At 49.9% G+C, this 19,873-nt stretch overlaps 1 protein-coding gene across 10 annotated transcripts in view; it reads right to left on the reverse strand.

Annotated features, from left to right (window-relative positions):
• LOC128697766 (pleckstrin homology domain-containing family G member 5) overlaps positions 1-19,873 on the reverse strand; it is a 1,323,529-nt gene that overhangs the window by 48,577 nt on the left and 1,255,079 nt on the right. For all 10 annotated transcript variants that reach the window (XM_070099652.1, XM_070099656.1, XM_070099655.1 and 7 more), the window contains 2 exons: positions 11,837-11,942; positions 8,847-8,989 (listed from right to left, as the gene is read on the reverse strand). In XM_070099652.1, the coding sequence (XP_069955753.1) occupies positions 8,847-8,989; positions 11,837-11,942 (249 nt within the window). The remainder of the gene's footprint in view (positions 1-8,846; positions 8,990-11,836; positions 11,943-19,873) is intronic.

Below are 19,873 nucleotides of genomic sequence, written 5' to 3' on the forward strand. Positions count from 1 at the left end.
TTACCACGCGCCCTGCGCTGCCACATCATTACCATGCGCCCTGCGCTGCCACATCATTACCACGCGCCCTGCGCTGCCACATCATTACCACGCGCCCTGCGCTGCCACATCATTACCACGCGCCCTGCGCTGCCACATCATTACCACGCGCCCTGCGCTGCCACATCATTACCACGCGCCCTGCGCTGCCACATCATTACCACGCGCCCTGCGCTGCCACATCATTACCACGCGCCCTGCGCTGCCACATCATTACCACGCGCCCTGAGCTGCCACATGATTACCACGCGCCCTGCGCTGCCACATCATTACCACGCGCCCTGCGCTGCCACATCATTACCATGCGCCCTGCGCTGCCACATCATTACCACGCGCCCTGCGCTGCCACATCATTACCACGCGCCCTGCGCTGCCACATCATTACCACGCGCCCTGCGCTGCCACATCATTACCACGCGCCCTGCGCTGCCACATCATTACCACGCGCCCTGAGCTGCCACATGATTACCACGCGCCCTGCGCTGCCACATCATTACCACGCGCCCTGCGCTGCCACATCATTACCATGCGCCCTGCGCTGCCACATCATTACCACGCGCCCTGCGCTGCCACATCATTACCACGCGCCCTGCGCTGCCACATCATTACCATGCGCCCTGCGCTGCCACATTACCATGCGCCCTGCGCTGCCACATCATTACCATGCGCCCTGCGCTGCCACATCATTACCATGCGCCCTGCGCTGCCACATCATTACCATGCGCCCTGCGCTGCCACATCATTACCATGCGCCCTGCGCTGCCACATCATTACCATGCGCCCTGCGCTGCCACATCATTACCATGCGCCCTGCGCTGCCACATCATTACCATGCGCCCTGCGCTGCCACATCATTACCATGCGCCCTGCGCTGCCACATCATTACCATGCGCCCTGCGCTGCCACATCATTACCATGCGCCCTGCGCTGCCACATTACCATGCGCCCTGCGCTGCCACATCATTACCATGCACCCTGCGCTGCCACATCATTACCATGCGCCCTGCGCTGCCACATCATTACCATGCGCCCTGCGCTGCCACATCATTACCATGCGCCCTGCGCTGCCACATCATTACCATGCGCCATGCGCTGCCACATCATTACCATGCGCCCTGCGCTGCCACATCATTACCATGCGCCCTGCTCTGCCACATCATTAGCATGCGCCCTGCTCTGCCACATCATTACCATGCGCCCTGCTCTGCCACATCATTACCATGCGCCCTGCGCTGCCACATCATTACCATGCGCCCTGCGCTGCCACATCATTACCATGCGCCCTGCGCTGCCACATCATTACCATGCGCCCTGCGCTGCCACATCATTACCATGCGCCCTGCGCTGCCACATCATTACCATGCGCCCTGCGCTGCCACATCATTACCATGCGCCCTCCGCTGCCACATCATTACCATGCGCCGCCACATCATTACCATGCGCCCTGCGCTGCCACATTACCATGCGCCATGCGCTGCCACATCATTACCATGCGCCCTGCGCTGCCACATCATTACCATGCGCCCTGCTCTGCCACATCATTACCATGCGCTGCCACATCATTACCATGCGCCCTGCGCTGCCACATCATTACCATGCGCCCTGCTCTGCCACATCATTACCATGCGCCCTGCGCTGCCACATCATTACCATGCGCCCTGCGCTGCCACATCATTACCATGCGCCCTGCTCTGCCACATCATTACCATGCGCCCTGCGCTGCCACATCATTACCATGCGCCCTGCGCTGCCACATCATTACCATGCGCCCTGCGCTGCCACATCATTACCATGCGCCCTGCGCTGCCACATCATTACCATGCGCCCTGCGCTGCCACATCATTACCATGCGCCCTGCGCTGCCACATCATTACCATGCGCCCTGCTCTGCCACATCATTACCATGCGCCCTGCGCTGCCACATCATTACCATGCGCCCTGCGCTGCCACATCATTACCATGCGCCCTGCGCTGTCACATCATTACCATGCGCCCTGCGCTGCCACATCATTACCATGCGCCCTGCTCTGCCACATCATTACCATGCGCCCTGCGCTGCCACATCATTACCATGCGCCCTGCGCTGCCACATTACCATGCGCCATGCTCTGCCACATCATTACCATGCGCCCTGCGCTACCACATCATTACCATGCGCCCTGCGCTGCCACATCATTACCATGCGCCCTGCGCTGCCACATCATTACCACGCGCCCTGCGCTGCCACATCATTACCACGCGCCCTGCGCTGCCACATCATTACCATGCGCCCTGCTCTGCCACATCATTACCACGCGCCCTGCGCTGCCACATCATTACCATGCGCCCTGCGCTGCCACATCATTACCACGCGCCCTGCGCTGCCACATCATTACCACGCGCCCTGCGCTGCCACATCATTACCATGCGCCCTGCTCTGCCACATCATTACCACGCGCCCTGCGCTGCCACATCATTACCATGCGCCCTGCTCTGCCACATCATTACCACGCGCCCTGCGCTGCCACATCATTACCATGCGCCCTGCTCTGCCACATCATTACCATGCGCCCTGCGCTGCCACATCATTACCATGCGCCCTGCGCTGCCACATCATTACCACGCGCCCTGCGCTGCCACATCATTACCATGCGCCCTGCGCTGCCACATCATTACGTATAATTAGCCGTCGGTTAATTATACGTAAAAGCAAATAAATAATAATTTTTTTTACAGAATTAATGACCAATGAATTTTATTGTGGCAACGTTTCGCTCTCCAAGAGCGAAACGTTGCCACAATAAAATGTCTCATTAGTTGCAAATATGACCTTTTACCTAATAATAATAATTATTAATTAGTTTTACAAAATTAGTTGGTATTAATTAGTACATATGCGAAGCACCTGATTATACAGATTATTTCGGGCCTAACCTAACCTAATCTAATCTAACCTAACCTAACCTAACCTAACCTAATCTAATCTAACCTAACCTAACCTAACCTGATCTAACCTGACCTAACCTAATCTAATCTAACCTGACCTGACCTAACCTAATCTAACCTGACCTAACCTAATCTAACCTGACCTAACCTAATCTAACCTGACCTAACCTAATCTAACCTGACCTAACCTAATCTAACCTGACCTAACCTTATTTAACCTAATCTGACCTGACTTAACCTAACCTAACCTAATCTGACCTGACGTGGCCTAACCAAGAATAAATCCTCGTACGGATCTAGATACTTTCACCAACTTTCTCCTCTTCAAGTGTCCAATCAACGGAAAGTTGAAGCCGTCTCCCACATCTCCCGTTTTCTGAGAGACTGATGATAAACTTTAAATTACGACGGTGGGTAATCTTTTTTCTTACGACCGCACACAATTTAATTTTTTTTTTGCGACACAGAATTCGTTATAACCATGTTGGGGAAGGTATTACAGCCACCACTTCCTGTGGATTTTGGAAAATCTAAAAATATGTTGGTAGTTTGTCTTAATCTGTGGGGAGGTGTTGGGGGGGATGTGGTGTGAGGAAGGTTGTGGGGGAATGTGTAGGGGTGGCGTTGGGGGAATGAAGAGTTTTAAAGGTGATGTATCGCAATTGGTGTGGAATGGGGAACGAGGTGGTATGGAGTGAGTTATGTAAATGTGGTGGCATGGAGTGAGGTATGTAAATGTGGTGGCATGGAGTGAGGTATGTAAATGTGGTGGCATGGAGTGAGGTATGTAAATGTGGTGGCATGGAGTGAGGTATGTAAATGTGGTGGCATGGAGTGAGGTATGTAAATGTGGTGGCATGGAGTGAGGTATGTAAATGTGGTGGTATGGAGTGAGGTATGTAAATGTGGTGGCATGGAGTGAGGTATGTAAATGTGGTGGCATGGAGTGAGGTATGTAAATGTGGTGGCATGGAGTGAGGTATGTAAATGTGGTGGTATGGAGTGAGGTATGTAAATGTGGTGGTATGGAGTGAGGTATGTAAATGTGGTGGTATGGAGTGAGGTATGTAAATGTGGTGGCATGGAGTGAGGTATGTAAATGTGGTGGCATGGAGTGAGGTATGTAAATGTGGTGGTATGGAGTGAGGTATGTAAATGTGGTGGTATGGAGTGAGGTATGTAAATGTGGTGGTATGGAGTGAGGTATGTAAATGTGGTGGCATGGAGTGAGGTATGTAAATGTGGTGGTATGGAGTGAGGTATAAAGACTGTGGGATCAGGTGTACGGGATGTTGAAGTAGGAGAGGGAGAGAGAGAGAGAGAGGGGGAGAGAGAGAGAGAGAGAGAGAGAGAGAGAGAGAGAGAGAGAGAGAGAGAGAGAGAGAGAGAGAGAGAGAGAAAAAATGGAGTGGAACACATATTATGGACAACTAAAAAAAAAAAAGCAACAATAACAAATAAACAATAAATAATAAACTTTCTATAAAATCTGCTTAACCTTAAGATTTGTCTCACCTCAGCTTAGTCAGTCAGTCACCTCAGCTTAGTCAGTCAGTCACCTCCACCACTCTCACACTCACCACCAATAATCCACAATTCCTTCCTCTCTGCCAAAAAAAAAAAAAAAATCCTGTTCTTCTCGCCAAATATTTTCCGATTTTGACAGTTTTTTCCCCCCCACCAACACAGCTTCAAAAACAATTTTAAATCTAGCAAAAAAAAAAAAAACTGCTATTTTTTCCCTCCCTGAAGGAAGGTGTAATGTTGGTAGCAATACCGACAGTATATTCCGTAAAAGGTCTCGTTTCATTTTAACTGTGCGAAACGTTGCAACGATAAAAATGTAGTCGACGTTATATAAGGACGGGAAGAACTTCACGTATTATTCAATGAAATTAAAAAAAAAAAAAATATTTTTCAATAGTCGGGAAACGCTGAAGGTTCGATACTCCTCCCGGTGACCGACCTCCCGACCCTCCAGCAAGGATAATTTTTATCAGCGGGAAGCTCTAAACTAATAGGGGCCTTATAGCACCTGAGATATGGCAGGCATTCAGATTCACTCAAAACAACGAGGAGTCTACCTCCCTGACACTGACATTCAAGATGGCGGCTATCGGGGATATTCTAAGGTGTCCCGCAGCTCGACTGGTAGCGCACTCAGGTCACACTCGGGTAGCCATACGTATATGATATTCTGGCAAACCACGGAACAGGTGTGGTTTGAACCAATGGCGAGTGAGTTGTAAAACTCTAGGCCAGTGCGTAATTAATCTTATTTTAGTCAGCTGGCCCACTGGTTTACGTACTGGGCTGCAGTTTAATTAAAGACTCACTTGTCATTGTTTCAAGCCCCACCCGTTCCGTGGTTTATCAGAATATCATATTCACACAGCTTCCCGATCTCCACTGAATCGTGTTATTACGATTCCGTGAGTCTTGATATTCTGGATAGAAAACCAGTTAAAACCATCACCCAGAGCACTCACTCGCGCATGTAAACAACGGAATCCATTAATTTATATATTTTAATGCTGATAAATACCCCTCGTAATGGATGCAGCTTTATAAGCAAACAGACCAAATAAAGATCACAGACTGTGTTAAAATTTAAAGAATATAGGATCATATGATAAACCTAATTCTGGTGATAAACAATAAATCATTACCAGAAAATCATACAAATGTAGCACTTAGACCCAATTATGATAGATAATCAGTCACAATACACTGGCTGGAAGAACTCACAAACAACTGCACTTTGGAGAGCGCATCATAAACTTCCTTATTCCTCCTATACTATTACCAAGTCTCGTATTTGATCCTACCTGCACACACACACACACACACACACACACACGATAAAGCTCACAGAACAAGGAGAGTGGACCTAGTACCGACCAGCGAAGAGGTGGGGACCAGAAGCTGTGACTCGACCCCTGCAACCACAAATAGGTGAGTATATACACAAACAAACGTAAATACGGTTGTCTTATGCCCCTGGTGACCCTGACCTGGGGTGAGGAGGGAGGTGAGGAAGTTGTATGCTGGAGGGAGGGAGGTGGAGGGTGACACAGCTGTGCCAACGTTGCCGATGGTAAGTTTGACGAGGCCTGGTTAAATCCTCACAGGTGTTATTGATGGCTCCTTACACTGTGTGTGTGTGTGTGTACTCAATTGTAGTTGTAGGGGGTCGAGTCATAGCTTCTGGCCCCGCCTCTTTGCTAGCTGCTACTGGGTTCAATCTTGCCTCCTTGAGCCCTATCATACCTACTCATAAAAGTATATGTGGTTCTTATATCTTCCATTTCACTGTCTGGGTCATTCCAATAAGGCTAAAGAAGCGTTTCCTGGACTCTAAGTTTCCAGCTGTGACCTCGTGTGTCAGACTCGGACTCCCTCTGTCCACCTGTCAGTTGTACATTGTAATCATGTTACCTCTGGTGGTTCTGTCCTTTAGTGTCGACAGATTTTGCTCCAATAGCCTATCCTCACAGCTCATACCACTCAGCTTAGGGACTAGTCTCATTGCAAACCTTCGCACCTTTCCCAGCTTGACATACTTCATCAGTTCTGGGTTCCACACTGGTGTTGCATACTTGAAGATGGGCTCGACATATGCTGTATATAGTGTGAATGACTCCTTGTTGAGGGTCTTTAAAGTTATCCTTAAAATGTGTCAGCCTGGCGGCGACTGCGGCGGCGGCGGCTGCTGTTGGTCGCTTGATGCGAGGCTCAGATATGCTCGGAACTTTGCTCCTTTTCTTTCAGGAAGGTTTGCAGCCTTTAGTCGTCTAAACCTGTACTCTGCTTTTGGTCGTCTTTCCCTTTCCCCAGTTTTGCTGAGGGTTAAATTCTAGCAGCCACTTATCACACCAATTCTGCATTTGTCCAGATTCATTTTCTTGGTCTGTTCCTGTGTCCTCAATATTTTCATACCTGCAGAGTCACCTATAACTCTGTTTCTTTCATGTCGTTTACGTACACAAGAAATAGTACTAGTCCCAGTACTAACCCTTGTGGAAGCCCAATCATCACACTTGTCCTTTCCGACACTTCTTCCCGGATAATAACGTGTTATACCATTATGTATTCTGTGATCCACTGCATTGCTTTCCATGTTATTCCTCTGTGTGTGTGTGTACACATACCTGTATGTCTCACATGTGGTTGCAAGGATCGAGTCCTAGCTCCTGGCCTCGCTCTTAAACTTGCTTGTACCAAATTTACTTCCTCCTAACCTTGGGCGTCTCATTATTATTGCTCTTACAATATACCTGAAGGCTGCTTCCTGGGGTCGACGACCCCGCGTCCCCTAACTCCCCATAACTCACAATCTACCCTCCCCATAATTAACAATCTCCCCCTTACAACGAATAATCTCCCTTATCAATCTGATAACTAACAATCCCACCTTTCCACAACTTTCTCTACCCTACTAACAATCTCCCAGTAATATCTCCCCATAACTCTCCCACCATAACTATCTCTTCATAACTAGCAATCTTCCCCTCCATAAGTAGAAATCTCCGTCTCCAAAAGTAGAAATCTCCGTCTCCAAAAGTAACCATCTCCGTCTCCAAAAGTAACAATCTCCGTCTCCAAAAGTAACAATCTCCGTCTCCAAAAGTAACAATCTCCGTCTCCAAAAGTAACAATCTCCCCCCCATAACTAACAATCTCCCCCCCATAAGTCACCATAACTAACAATCCCCCCCATAAGTCACCATAACTAACAATCTCCCCCTCCATAAGTCACCATAACTAACAATCTCTCCCCCCCATAAGTCACCATAACTAACAATCTACGCTCCATAAAGTCTCAAGGAATTTATTACAAATCACACAGGCGTTTCAGGAATATTTCTCAACTGTCCCACAGACAGTAGAAATTAGACGTTTCTGTCCGCCGTGGAGCAGTGTCATGTCACCAGTGAGCGAGAACTTGAGAAGGCCGAAAGTGAGGACAGACTGAAACGTCGTTTAAAGAATTATCTCCATTTTATGTCTAATTTTTATATCTCGGTAATTTTTTTCTGGCCAAATTAGCTTTATATTATTGTATTCACGAAGAAACGCTAAACCCATCGGTGTCGACGGGGAAGGCAATCAAGTTTGACCCGAGGAAGGGGCGCGTAGCTCCAATTCCTCGCATCAAGAGCTCTTCAGCATCAGTATCACCTTCCTTAAAGGTTGGCATACGGATAGTACTCTCATCAGCAGCAGTAGTAGTAGTGGTGGTAGTAACAGCAACATTAGCAATAGCAAATAGTGGTGGTAGTAAATAGCTGTAATAAGTAGTGGTAGTAGCAGTAAGTGGTAGAAGTGGTACTAATGATGGTGGTAGTAGGAATGAGTAGTAGCAGTTATAGATAGTATTAGTAGTAGTAGGTAGCATTAGTAGTTAACAGTTAGTAACAACAGCAGTAGCAGTAGTTAGTAGTAGCAGTAGTTAGTAGTAGCAGTAGTTAGTAATAGTAGTAGCAGTAGTTAGTAATAGTTAGTAGTCATAGTAGTATTAGCAATTAGTAGTAGTGTTTAGAGAGCACCCTGACCGGGCAGGTCACTCAGCGTTCTTAAGAAAATAATACCCAGCATAATAAAAAAAAATTAAAAGTAACAAACACTAAAAGGAATAAGATTAAAATGATCAATAAAGACTATCACACCAAGTAACAATACTCACGTCAATAAAACCCTCAGTCAAGACTATCACACCAAGTAACAATACTCACGTCAATAAAACCCTCAGTCAAGACTATCACACCAAGTAACAATACTCACGTCAATAAAACCCTCAGTCAAGACTATCACACCAAGTAACAATACTCACGTCAATAAAACCCTCAGTCAAGACTATCACACCAAGTAACAATACTCACGTCAGTAATAACTTTGAGCATGTGAATGTAAGTGGCTTCCGTCTCCACCAGTTCCCAGATGGCGCTCTGCTGCTGCTCCTGGCGCTCATCCAGCTGGTCGTGGCCCTCAACCAGAGTTCGCCAGCTGTCCTCAACCACTACCTCTGTAACACAACAAACACCTGTGTTAGACCACCACATGTTGCCAAGAGCACCTGAAAATAGGTGACGGGATACAGAGGGCAAGAATCAGGTGAAAGGAGGACAGAGGGCCAGTGTCAGATGAGGGATGGCAGCTATTAGGTGAGAGTTCTGGTGTCAAATGGGACGGGTAAACAGGTGTCGTGGGTAAACACCTCTCTCTCTCTCTCTCTCTCTCTCTCTCTCTCTCTCTCTCTCTCTCTCTCTGATATAAGTGCAAGGACACGAAAACAATGTATGTTCATTCTCTGGATAGAAGAAAACACCTCGTGCGGCCAGCAGTAACAGCCTGGTTGATCAGACCCTGATACACCACGAGGCCTGGTCTCAGACCGGGCCGCGGGGGCGTTGACCCCCGAAACCCTCTCCAGGTATCTTCAGTGGGAGGCGTCAGTGACGACCACCTGACAATAACTGTAGCCTCATCACATCAGAGAAAATAACAGTGGCAACCACGAATAGTTCAAGAAAGAACAGGGGACAGTAGCAGCTGGTGAAAGAACAGGGGACAGTAGCAGCTGGTGAAAGAATACAGTAGCAGGTGGTGAAAGAACAGGAACAGTAGCAGGAGCACTAACAGTAAGGAAGTAAGGAGTGGTGTTCCGCAAGGATCAGTAATAGGTACTGGAGCCCACACCTGGTCATGCAGAAACTCGGAGAATGTCTAAAAGTTCGCAACTACACTAATACCAGAATTAAAAGGAGTGTAATTAGGAGAGACTGAAGGAAGAAACTGAACCTGATGACCTTGGCGGAGAATAGGCCAGACGAGACATGATTATGACAGAATCCTAAGAGGAACTGAATGAGCAGATAGGGACAAAGTTTTAATTTAGAGGATCGGGATCCAGGGAAAGGGGGGACAGGAAGCTGAAGAGACGCATCATAGGGATGTAAGGAAGTATTTAGCCTCATGGTAGGTGAAAGGTGGAATGACTTGGATGAGGAAATCGTTAGTGGAAGCAAACTCAATACACAGCATCAAGAGTAGGTAAGGTACAACAGGCAAGACATCAATGATGGCAATCACAGTAGTCTAAGAGTCGGGACCAGGAGCTGAATCTCGACCCTTGCAAACACAAGCGTTGGTGAGTATGTATACATACACACACAACCATACAACAGAAAAAATCTGAGCTAGATACCTCGAAGACAGTGGGACCGGATAATCTCTCCTGAGAGAGAGAGAGAGAGAGAGAGAGAGAGAGAGAGAGAGAGAGAGAGAGAGAGAGAGAGAGAGAGAGAGAGAGAGAGAGAGAGAGCAGTAGTAGTGTGTGAACCACTGGCGACAGTCTTCAAAATGTTAACAGATACAGGGCTGCTGCCAGAGGTGTAGTCCCAATATTTAAGAAAGGAGACATATAGGTAGCGTTAAACTACAAACCAGTGTCACTAGGTGGAGTACCTAGAAAGGAGTGGGTTCACAAATGATAAACACGGCTTTAGAGATAGTAAATCCTGTCTCAGAAACCTACTAGTTCTACAAGGTAACAAACGTAAGGCATGGGAGAGAGAGAGAGAGACAGACAGAGAGAGAGAGAGAGAGAGAGAGAGAGAGAGAGAGAGAGAGAGAGAGTTGAGTAGATTGCACATGTTTGGACTATAGGAAGAAGGTTTTTGATACAGTACAGCACAAGAGACTGGGACAAACGTCAGAGGAGCAGGCAGGGATATAATGGAAACAACGAGCAACTGTCCGAAGTCTCAGAATAGGTACATGTCACGACTGGGGTTCCACAAGGATCAGTACTACGACCGGTACTATTTCTTGTATACGTGAACGATATGACGGGATGGAGAGGGGGTCAGAGGCATCCCTGTCGGCAAATGTGAAACCACTGAGAATACAAATAGGTGAGGACCAGGGAAGAATTAAAATGGACCTAAGAAGGCTGCAGGTCTGGTCTGGCAGGTGGGGGGCTACTGGAATTTAACCCCAACAAGAGCAAAGCTATGAGCATTGGAGAACGGAAAAGAAGGCCACATACGGAGTACAGGCTAGAGCGCCAAAGGCTGCAAACCTCACTCTGGTAGAAGGACGTTGGGGTAAGTAATGTACCGAACATATTGTCTGATGCGCACATCATCCAAATAACTGCTGCAGTAAACCCAAGACTAGCTTCCAACACTCGAAGCAACACTCACAACATGGCATGTGGCGAACATCAGGACCATACTGTAGTTTACGGCACCATAATGAAATCCACACCTGGTTAAGCATGGCAAGGCGCACACACACACACACACACACGACAAACACACGACACGACAGACAAACACACACGACACGACAGACAAACACACACGACACGACAGACAAACACACACGACACGACAGACAAACACACACACACACACACACACACAAAGGCCCTCTTGACTTACCTTGCTCTATTTTCACATTCAATTTCCGCTTCTCAAACCTTTGCCAATCCATTTACCAAAGAGTGCAGACCCCGGCCGCTCCCAGACATTACCTTCTGGGATATTCCATGAGGGGAGGAGGGGAAGACAGGAGGGGAAAAGAGGGGGGAGGAGGAGGAGGGGAAAACGGGAGGAGAGGAAAACGGGAGAAGGGGAACTGGGGAGCATGTTAGCAGGGTAGCACAAGAGAAGAGCTTGGAGCACAAGTTAAAACCATCTCCAAACAACATAAACCCTTCACTAATAATCATACAAGATAAACATGCTATTATGCTACATAAAATTAACTAAAAATAAAACACTCATCAAAACCCTTCTCAAAAATTTCCCCGAGGTCCCTACAGGCAGCAGGTGAAGCTGGAGAGGCCGTGTGAGGCACGACTTACCATCATCGTTACCAGGCGTCTGAGAGGCCAGGAGGTGAGGCTGGCGGGGGATACCCTGCTTGCTGTATAGGTCCAGCTGCTGCACTAGCGAATCCATCTTACTATCCTGAAACACAACACAACACACATTTGAATAACATGGAAGGCAATAATATTATATTAGTGAAGGTACCCTTAAACTCACAGGCAGTGTCATAACAGTGAGCATTCCCATTTTTAGGTGACCGTACCTTGGTGAGAGATGGCCAGTGTGGTAAATAATAATACGAGAGAAAATATGTGAAAATGTTTAACAGCAATACCAGGAGGAACAGCAGCAGTAACACCATCACTAGCAGCAACAGCAGCAGTAACACCATCACTAGCAGCAACAGTAGCAGTAACACCATCACTAGCAGCAACAGCAGCAGTAACACCATCACTAGCAGCAACAGCAGCAGTAACACCATCACTAGCAGCAACAGCAGCAGTAACACCATCACTAGCAGCAACAGCAGCAGTAACACCATCACTAGCAGCAACAGCAGCAGTAACACCATCACTAGCAGCAACAGCAGCAGTAACACCATCAGTAGCAGCAACAGCAGCAGTAACACCATCACTAGCAGCAACAGAAGCAGTAACACCATCACTAGCAGCAACAACAGAACACCAACACTAGCAGCAACAGCAGCAGTAGCACAATCACTAACAGCAACAACAGAACACCAACACTAGCAGCAACAGCAGTAACACCATCACTAGCAGCAACAGCAGCAGTAACACCATCACTAGCAGCAACAGCAGCAGTAACACCATCACTAGCAGCAACAGCAGCAGTAACACCATCACTAGCAGCAACAACAGAACACTAGCAGCAACAGCAGCAGTAATACCATCACTAGCAGCAACAGGAGCAGTAACACCATCACTAGCAGCAACAACAGAACACCAACACTAGCAGCAACAGCAGCAGTAACACCATAACTAGCAGCAACAGCAGCAGTAACACCATCACTAGCAGTAACAACAGAACACCAACACTAGCAGCAACAGCAGCAGTAACACCATCACTAGCAGCAACAGGAGCAGTAACACCATCACTAGCAGCAACAATAGAACACCAACACTAGCAGCAACAGCAGCAATAACACCATCACTAGCAGCAACAGCAGCAGTAACACCATCACTAGCAGCAACCGAAGCAGTAACACCATCACTAGCAGCAACAGCAGCAGTAACACCATCACTAGCAGCAACAGAAGCAGTAACACCATCACTAGCAGTAACAACAGAACACCAACACTAGCAGCAACAGCAGCAGTAACACCATCACTAGCAGCAACCGAAGCAGTAACACCATCACTAGCAGCAACAGCAGCAGTAACACCATCACTAGCAGCAACCGAAGCAGTAACACCATCACTAGCAGCAACAGCAGCAGTAACACCATCACTAGCAGCAACAGAAGCAGTAACACCATCACTAGCAGCAACAGAAGCAGTAACACCATCACTAGCAGCAACAACAGAACACCAACACTAGCAGCAACAGCAGCAGTAGCACAATCACTAACAGCAACAACAGAACACCAACACTAGCAGCAACAGCAGTAACACCATCACTAGCAGCAACAGGAGCAGTAACACCATCACTAGCAGCAACAGCAGCAGTAACACCATCATTAGCAGCAACAGCAGCAGTAACACCATCACTAGCAGCAACAACAGAACACCAACACTAGTAGCTACAGCAGCAGTAACACGATCACTAGCAGAAACAACAGCAGTAACACCAACACTAGCAGCAACAGCAGCAGTAACACCAACACTAGCAGCAACAGCAGCAGTAACACCATCACTAGCAGCAACAGCAGCAGTAACACAATCACTAGCAGCAACAGCAGCAGTAACACCATCACTAGCAGCAACAGTAGCAGTAACACCATCACTAGCAGCAACAACAGAACACTAGCAGCAACAGCAGCAGTAATACCATCACTAGCAGCAACAGCAGCAGTAACACCATCAGTAGCAGCAACAGCAGCAGTAACACCATCAGTAGCAGCAACAGTAGTAACACCATCACTAGCAGCAACAGCAGCAGTAACACCATCAGTAGCAGCAACAGCAGCAGTAACACCATCAGTAGCAGCAACAGTAGTAACACCATCACTAGCAGCAGCAACACTAGCAGCAACAGCAGCAGTAACACCACTAGCAGCAACACCAACACTAGAAGCAACAGCAGCAGTAACACCATCAGTAGCAGCAACAGCAGCAGTAACACCATCACTAGCAGCAACAGCAGCAGTAACACCATCACTAGCAGCAACAGCAGCAGTAACACCATCACTAGCAGCAACAGCAGCAGTAACACCATCAGTAGCAGCAACAGCAGCAGTAACACCATCACTAGCAGCAACAGCAGCAGTAACACCACTAGCAGCAACACCAACACTAGAAGCAACAGCAACACCATCGCTAGCAGCAACAGCAACACCATCGCTAGCAGCAACAGCAGCAGTAACACCATCAGTAGCAGCAACAGCAGCAGTAACACCATCAGTAGCAGCAACAGCAGCAGTAACACCATCAGTAGCAGCAACAGTAGTAACACCATCACTAGCAGTAGCAACACTAGCAGCAACAGCAACACCAACACTAGAAGCAACAGCACCAGTAACACCATCACTAGCAGCAACAGCAGCAGTGACACCATCACTAGCAGCAGTAACACTATCAGCAACACTAAAAAGTACTAATATAAAATACACAAGAGGAAGAAATGCAACAGGATATCACTTGGGTGATCTTCAAAGGAAATGGAGAATCGCTTGAAAGGACAGAGCTATGTTTTCAATCTGCCACAACAGTGCCGCCGCAGCAATTGCAACGGAGGCAGGCTCGAACCTTCAACAAATGTGTGCTGGGAGGTTGCTTTGAGCAATACTTTTGGCCAAACTGGAAGCCGTACAGTTTTCACCATACCGAGTAAACCACGACTAAATATATAATATATAATATATATAATATATTATTAACACATCAGCCGTTTTCTACCAAGCCAGTGCAGTCCGAAAAAGAAAAAACTTTCATCATCATTCACTCCATCACTGCCTTGCCAGAGGCACACTTATACTAGTTATAAAACTGAAACATTAACACCCGTCCTTCAGAGTGCAGCAGACACTGTACTTGCCATCACCTGCACACACCCGCCCACCCACACATACAGTACAGCGTCTGGGGAACACACACAAACCTGTCAATAAAGAGAAAAATATCGTCACTGAAGTTGGCTCTTAAAAATCACATCCGCATTTAATCAGAAAGTTGGCGGGCGTCAACATTTTTCTTCTCGAAGACGCGCAAACTACGTTATACCTGTGACCTGTTTCGAGGGGTTTTAAAAGCCTCCCAGCCCGGCCTTAAGCCAGGCTTCCTCGGTGACTGCTTCTTCAGCTAGGCTGTTGCTATGTTGAAAAATGGCCTTCGACAGTATTTAAGACCCCGTTCTCATGCTTATGCTTCATATCGTTCCAGACCATGGAACTGAGCTCTTCTCCAGGCTGAGGGACTCACCACCTCAGATACTTTTTCTCCAATGTTGATGGGCTGATTGCACCATCATTTCGCTACTACACCTGCTGCCTGTGTATCTAACCGAAGAAGCCTACTGTGTAGGCGAAACGTAAGCTGTTGTTGTTCGCGGCCAGCTGGCATACATAACCATCACAGCCTGGTTAATCTGGCACCTGTGAATAAATGGTTTTAAAAACCGACGAGTTGACAAATGAGACACATATGCAACATCTGGGTATCTTTATTCTGGAAACGTTTCGCCACAGTGGCTTCTTCAGGCCAATACAGAAAAAGGTGGAAGATGAGGATGAGTTTGCGGTAATCAGTCCCTCTGCCAGGAGTCGATGTGTTGAGTCCATCAATCTTGACAAAGTTCAGCATCACATTATGCAGGACACTGTCCACCTGCCACTCCAAGCTCTCTCCTCCCACCAAGGTATATCCTGTAATCTTTTATCTTTTTACTATCCATCCCTTAAACGCTGGTCAGACCTAGTTATAGAACACCATTCTTTAAGACATCCTACTCTCACTTGTACAGCTCTCACCCGTGCAACTCTCACCCGTGCAACTCTCACCCGTGCAACTCTCACCCGTGCAACTCTCACCCGTGCAACTCTCACCCGTGCAACTCTCACCCGTGCAACTCTCACCCGTGCACCTCTCACCCGTGCACCTCTCACCCGTGCAACTCTCACCCGTGCAACTCTCACCCGTGCAACTCTCACCCGTGCAACTCTCACCCGTGCAACTCTCACCCGTGCAACTCTCACCCGTGCAACTCTCACCCGCGCAACTCTCACCCGTGCAACTCTCACCCGTGCAACTCTCACCCGTGCAACTCTCACCCGTGCAACTCTCACCCGTCCAACTCTCACCCGTCCAACTCTCACCCGTCCAACTCTCACCCGTCCAACTCTCACCCGTCCAACTCTCACCCGTGCAACTCTCACCCGTGCAACTCTCACCCGTGCAACTCTCACCCGAGCAACTCTCACCCGTGCAACTCTCACCCGTCCAACTCTCACCCGTCCAACTCTCACCCGTCCAACTCTCACCCGTGCAACTCTCACCCGTCCAACTCTCACCCGTGCAACTCTCACCCGTGCAACTCTCACCCGTGCAACTCTCACCCGTGCAACTCTCACCCGTCCAACTCTCACCCGTCCAACTCTCACCCGTGCAACTCTCACCCGTGCAACTCTCACCCGTCCAACTCTCACCCGTGCAACTCACCCGTCCAACTCTCACCCGTCCAACTCTCACCCGTCCAACTCTCACCCGTCCAACTCTCACCCGTCCAACTCTCACCCGTCCAACTCTCACCCGTCCAACTCTCACCCGTCCAACTCTCACCCGTCCAACTCTCACACGTCCAACTCTCACACGTCCAACTCTCACCCGTCCAACTCTCACCCGTCCAACTCTCACCCGTCCAACTCTCACCCGTCCAACTCTCACCCGTGCAACTCTCACCCGTGCAACTCTCACCCGTGCAACTCTCACCCGTCCAACTCTCACCCGTCCAACTCTCACCCGTCCAACTCTCACCCGTCCAACTCTCACCCGTCCAACTCTCACCCGTCCAACTCTCACCCGTCCAACTCTCACCCGTCCAACTCTCACCCGTCCAACTCTCACCCGTCCAACTCTCACCCGTCCAACTCTCACCCGTCCAACTCTCACCCGTCCAACTCTCACCCGTCCAACTCTCACCCGTCCAACTCTCACCCGTCCAACTCTCACCCGTCCAACTCTCACCCGTCCAACTCTCACCCGTCCAACTCTCACCCGTGCAACTCTCACCCGTGCAACTCTCACTCGCGCAACTCTCACCCGTCCAACTCTCACCCGTCCAACTCTCACCCGTGCAACTCTCACCCGCGCAACTCTCACCCGTCCAACTCTCACCCGTCCAACTCTCGCCCGTCCAACTCTCGCCCGTGCAACTCTCACTCGCGCAACTCTCACTCGCGCAACTCTCACTCGCGCAACTCTCACTCGTGCAACTCTCACTCGTGCAACTCTCACTCGCGCAACTCTCACTCGCGCAACTCTCACTCGCGCAACTCTCACTCGTGCAACTCTCACTCGCGCAACTCTCACTCGCGCAACTCTCACTCGCGCAACTCTCACTCGCGCAACTCTCACTCGTGCAACTCTCACTCGCGCAACTCTCACTCGCGCAACTCTCACCCGTCCAACTCTCACCCGTCCAACTCTCACCCGTGCAACTCTCACCCGCGCAACTCTCACCCGTCCAACTCTCACCCGTCCAACTCTCCCCCGCCCAACTCTCCCCCGCGCAACTCTCACTCGCGCAACTCTCACTCGCGCAACTCTCACTCGCGCAACTCTCACTCGTGCAACTCTCACTCGTGCAACTCTCACTCGCGCAACTCTCACTCGCGCAACTCTCACTCGCGCAACTCTCACTCGTGCAACTCTCACTCGCGCAACTCTCACTCGCGCAACTCTCACTCGCGCAACTCTCACTCGCGCAACTCTCACTCGTGCAACTCTCACTCGCGCAACTCTCACTCGCGCAACTCTCACTCGCGCAACTCTCACCCGTCCAACTCTCACCCGTCCAACTCTCACCCGTCCAACTCTCACCCGTCCAACTCTCACCCGTCCAACTCTCACCCGTCCAACTCTCACCCGTGCAACTCTCACCCGTGCAACTCTCACTCGCGCAACTCTCACTCGCGCAACTCTCACTCGCGCAACTCTCACTCGTGCAACTCTCACTCGTGCAACTCTCACTCGCGCAACTCTCACCCGTGCAACTCTCACTCGCGCAACTCTCACTCGTGCAACTCTCACCCGTGCAACTCTCACTCGCGCAACTCTCACTCGTGCAACTCTCACTCGCGCAACTCTCACTCGCCCAACTCTCACTCGCGCAACTCTCACTCGCGCAACTCTCACTCGCGCAACTCTCACTCGCTCAACTCTCACTCGCGCAACTCTCACTCGCGCAACTCTCACTCGCGCAACTCTCACTCGCGCAACTCTCACTCGGGCAACTCTCACTCGTGCAACTCTCACTCGCGCAACTCTCACTCGTGCAACTCTCACTCGCGCAACTCTCACTCGCGCAACTCTCACTCGCGCAACTCTCACTCGCGCAACTCTCACTCGTGCAACTCTCACCCGCGCAACTCTCACCCGTCCAACTCTCACCCGTCCAACTCTCACCCGTCCAACTCTCCCGCGTCCAACTCTCACCCGTCCAACTCTCACCCGTGCAACTCTCACCCGTCCAACTCTCACCCGTCCAACTCTCACCCGTGCAACTCTCACCCGTGCAACTCTCACCCGTGCAACTCTCACCCGTGCAACTCTCACCCGTCCAACTCTCACCCGTCCAACTCTCACCCGTCCAACTCTCACCCGTCCAACTCTCACCCGTCCAACTCTCACCCGTCCAACTCTCACCCGTCCAACTCTCACCCGTCCAACTCTCACCCGTCCAACTCTCACCCGTCCAACTCTCACCCGTCCAACTCTCACCCGTCCAACTCTCACCCGTCCAACTCTCACCCGTCCAACTCTCACCCGTCCAACTCTCACCCGTCCAACTCTCACCCGTCCAACTCTCACCCGTGCAACTCTCACCCGTCCAACTCTCACTCGCGCAACTCTCACTCGCGCAACTCTCACTCGCGCAACTCTCACCCGTGCAACTCTCACTCGCGCAACTCTCACTCGTGCAACTCTCACCCGTGCAACTCTCACTCGTGCAACTCTCACCCGTGCAACTCTCACTCGTGCAACTCTCACTCGCGCAACTCTCACTCGCGCAACTCTCACCCGTGCAACTCTCACTCGCGCAACTCTCACTCGTGCAACTCTCACCCGTGCAACTCTCACTCGTGCAACTCTCACTCGCGCAACTCTCACCCGTGCAACTCTCACTCGCGCAACTCTCACTCGTGCAACTCTCACTCGCGCAACTCTCACCCGTGCAACTCTCACCCGTCCAACTCTCACTCGCGCAACTCTCACTCGTGCAACTCTCACTCGCGCAACTCTCACCCGTGCAACTCTCACTCGTGCAACTCTCACTCGCGCAACTCTCACTCGTGCAACTCTCACCCGTGCAACTCTCACTCGTGCAACTCTCACTCGCGCAACTCTCACCCGTGCAACTCTCACTCGCGCAACTCTCACTCGTGCAACTCTCACTCGCGCAACTCTCACCCGTGCAACTCTCACCCGTCCAACTCTCACTCGCGCAACTCTCACTCGTGCAACTCTCACTCGCGCAACTCTCACCCGTGCAACTCTCACTCGCGCAACTCTCACTCGTGCAACTCTCACCCGTGCAACTCTCACCCGTGCAACTCTCACCCGTGCAACTCTCACTCGTGCAACTCTCACTCGTGCAACTCTCACTCGCGCAACTCTCACTCGTGCAACTCTCACTCGCGCAACTCTCACTCGTGCAACTCTCACCCGCGCAACTCTC

The sequence above is a fragment of the Cherax quadricarinatus genome, chromosome 68, assembly GCF_038502225.1.
Source record: "Cherax quadricarinatus isolate ZL_2023a chromosome 68, ASM3850222v1, whole genome shotgun sequence".
Taxonomy (NCBI): domain Eukaryota; kingdom Metazoa; phylum Arthropoda; class Malacostraca; order Decapoda; family Parastacidae; genus Cherax; species Cherax quadricarinatus.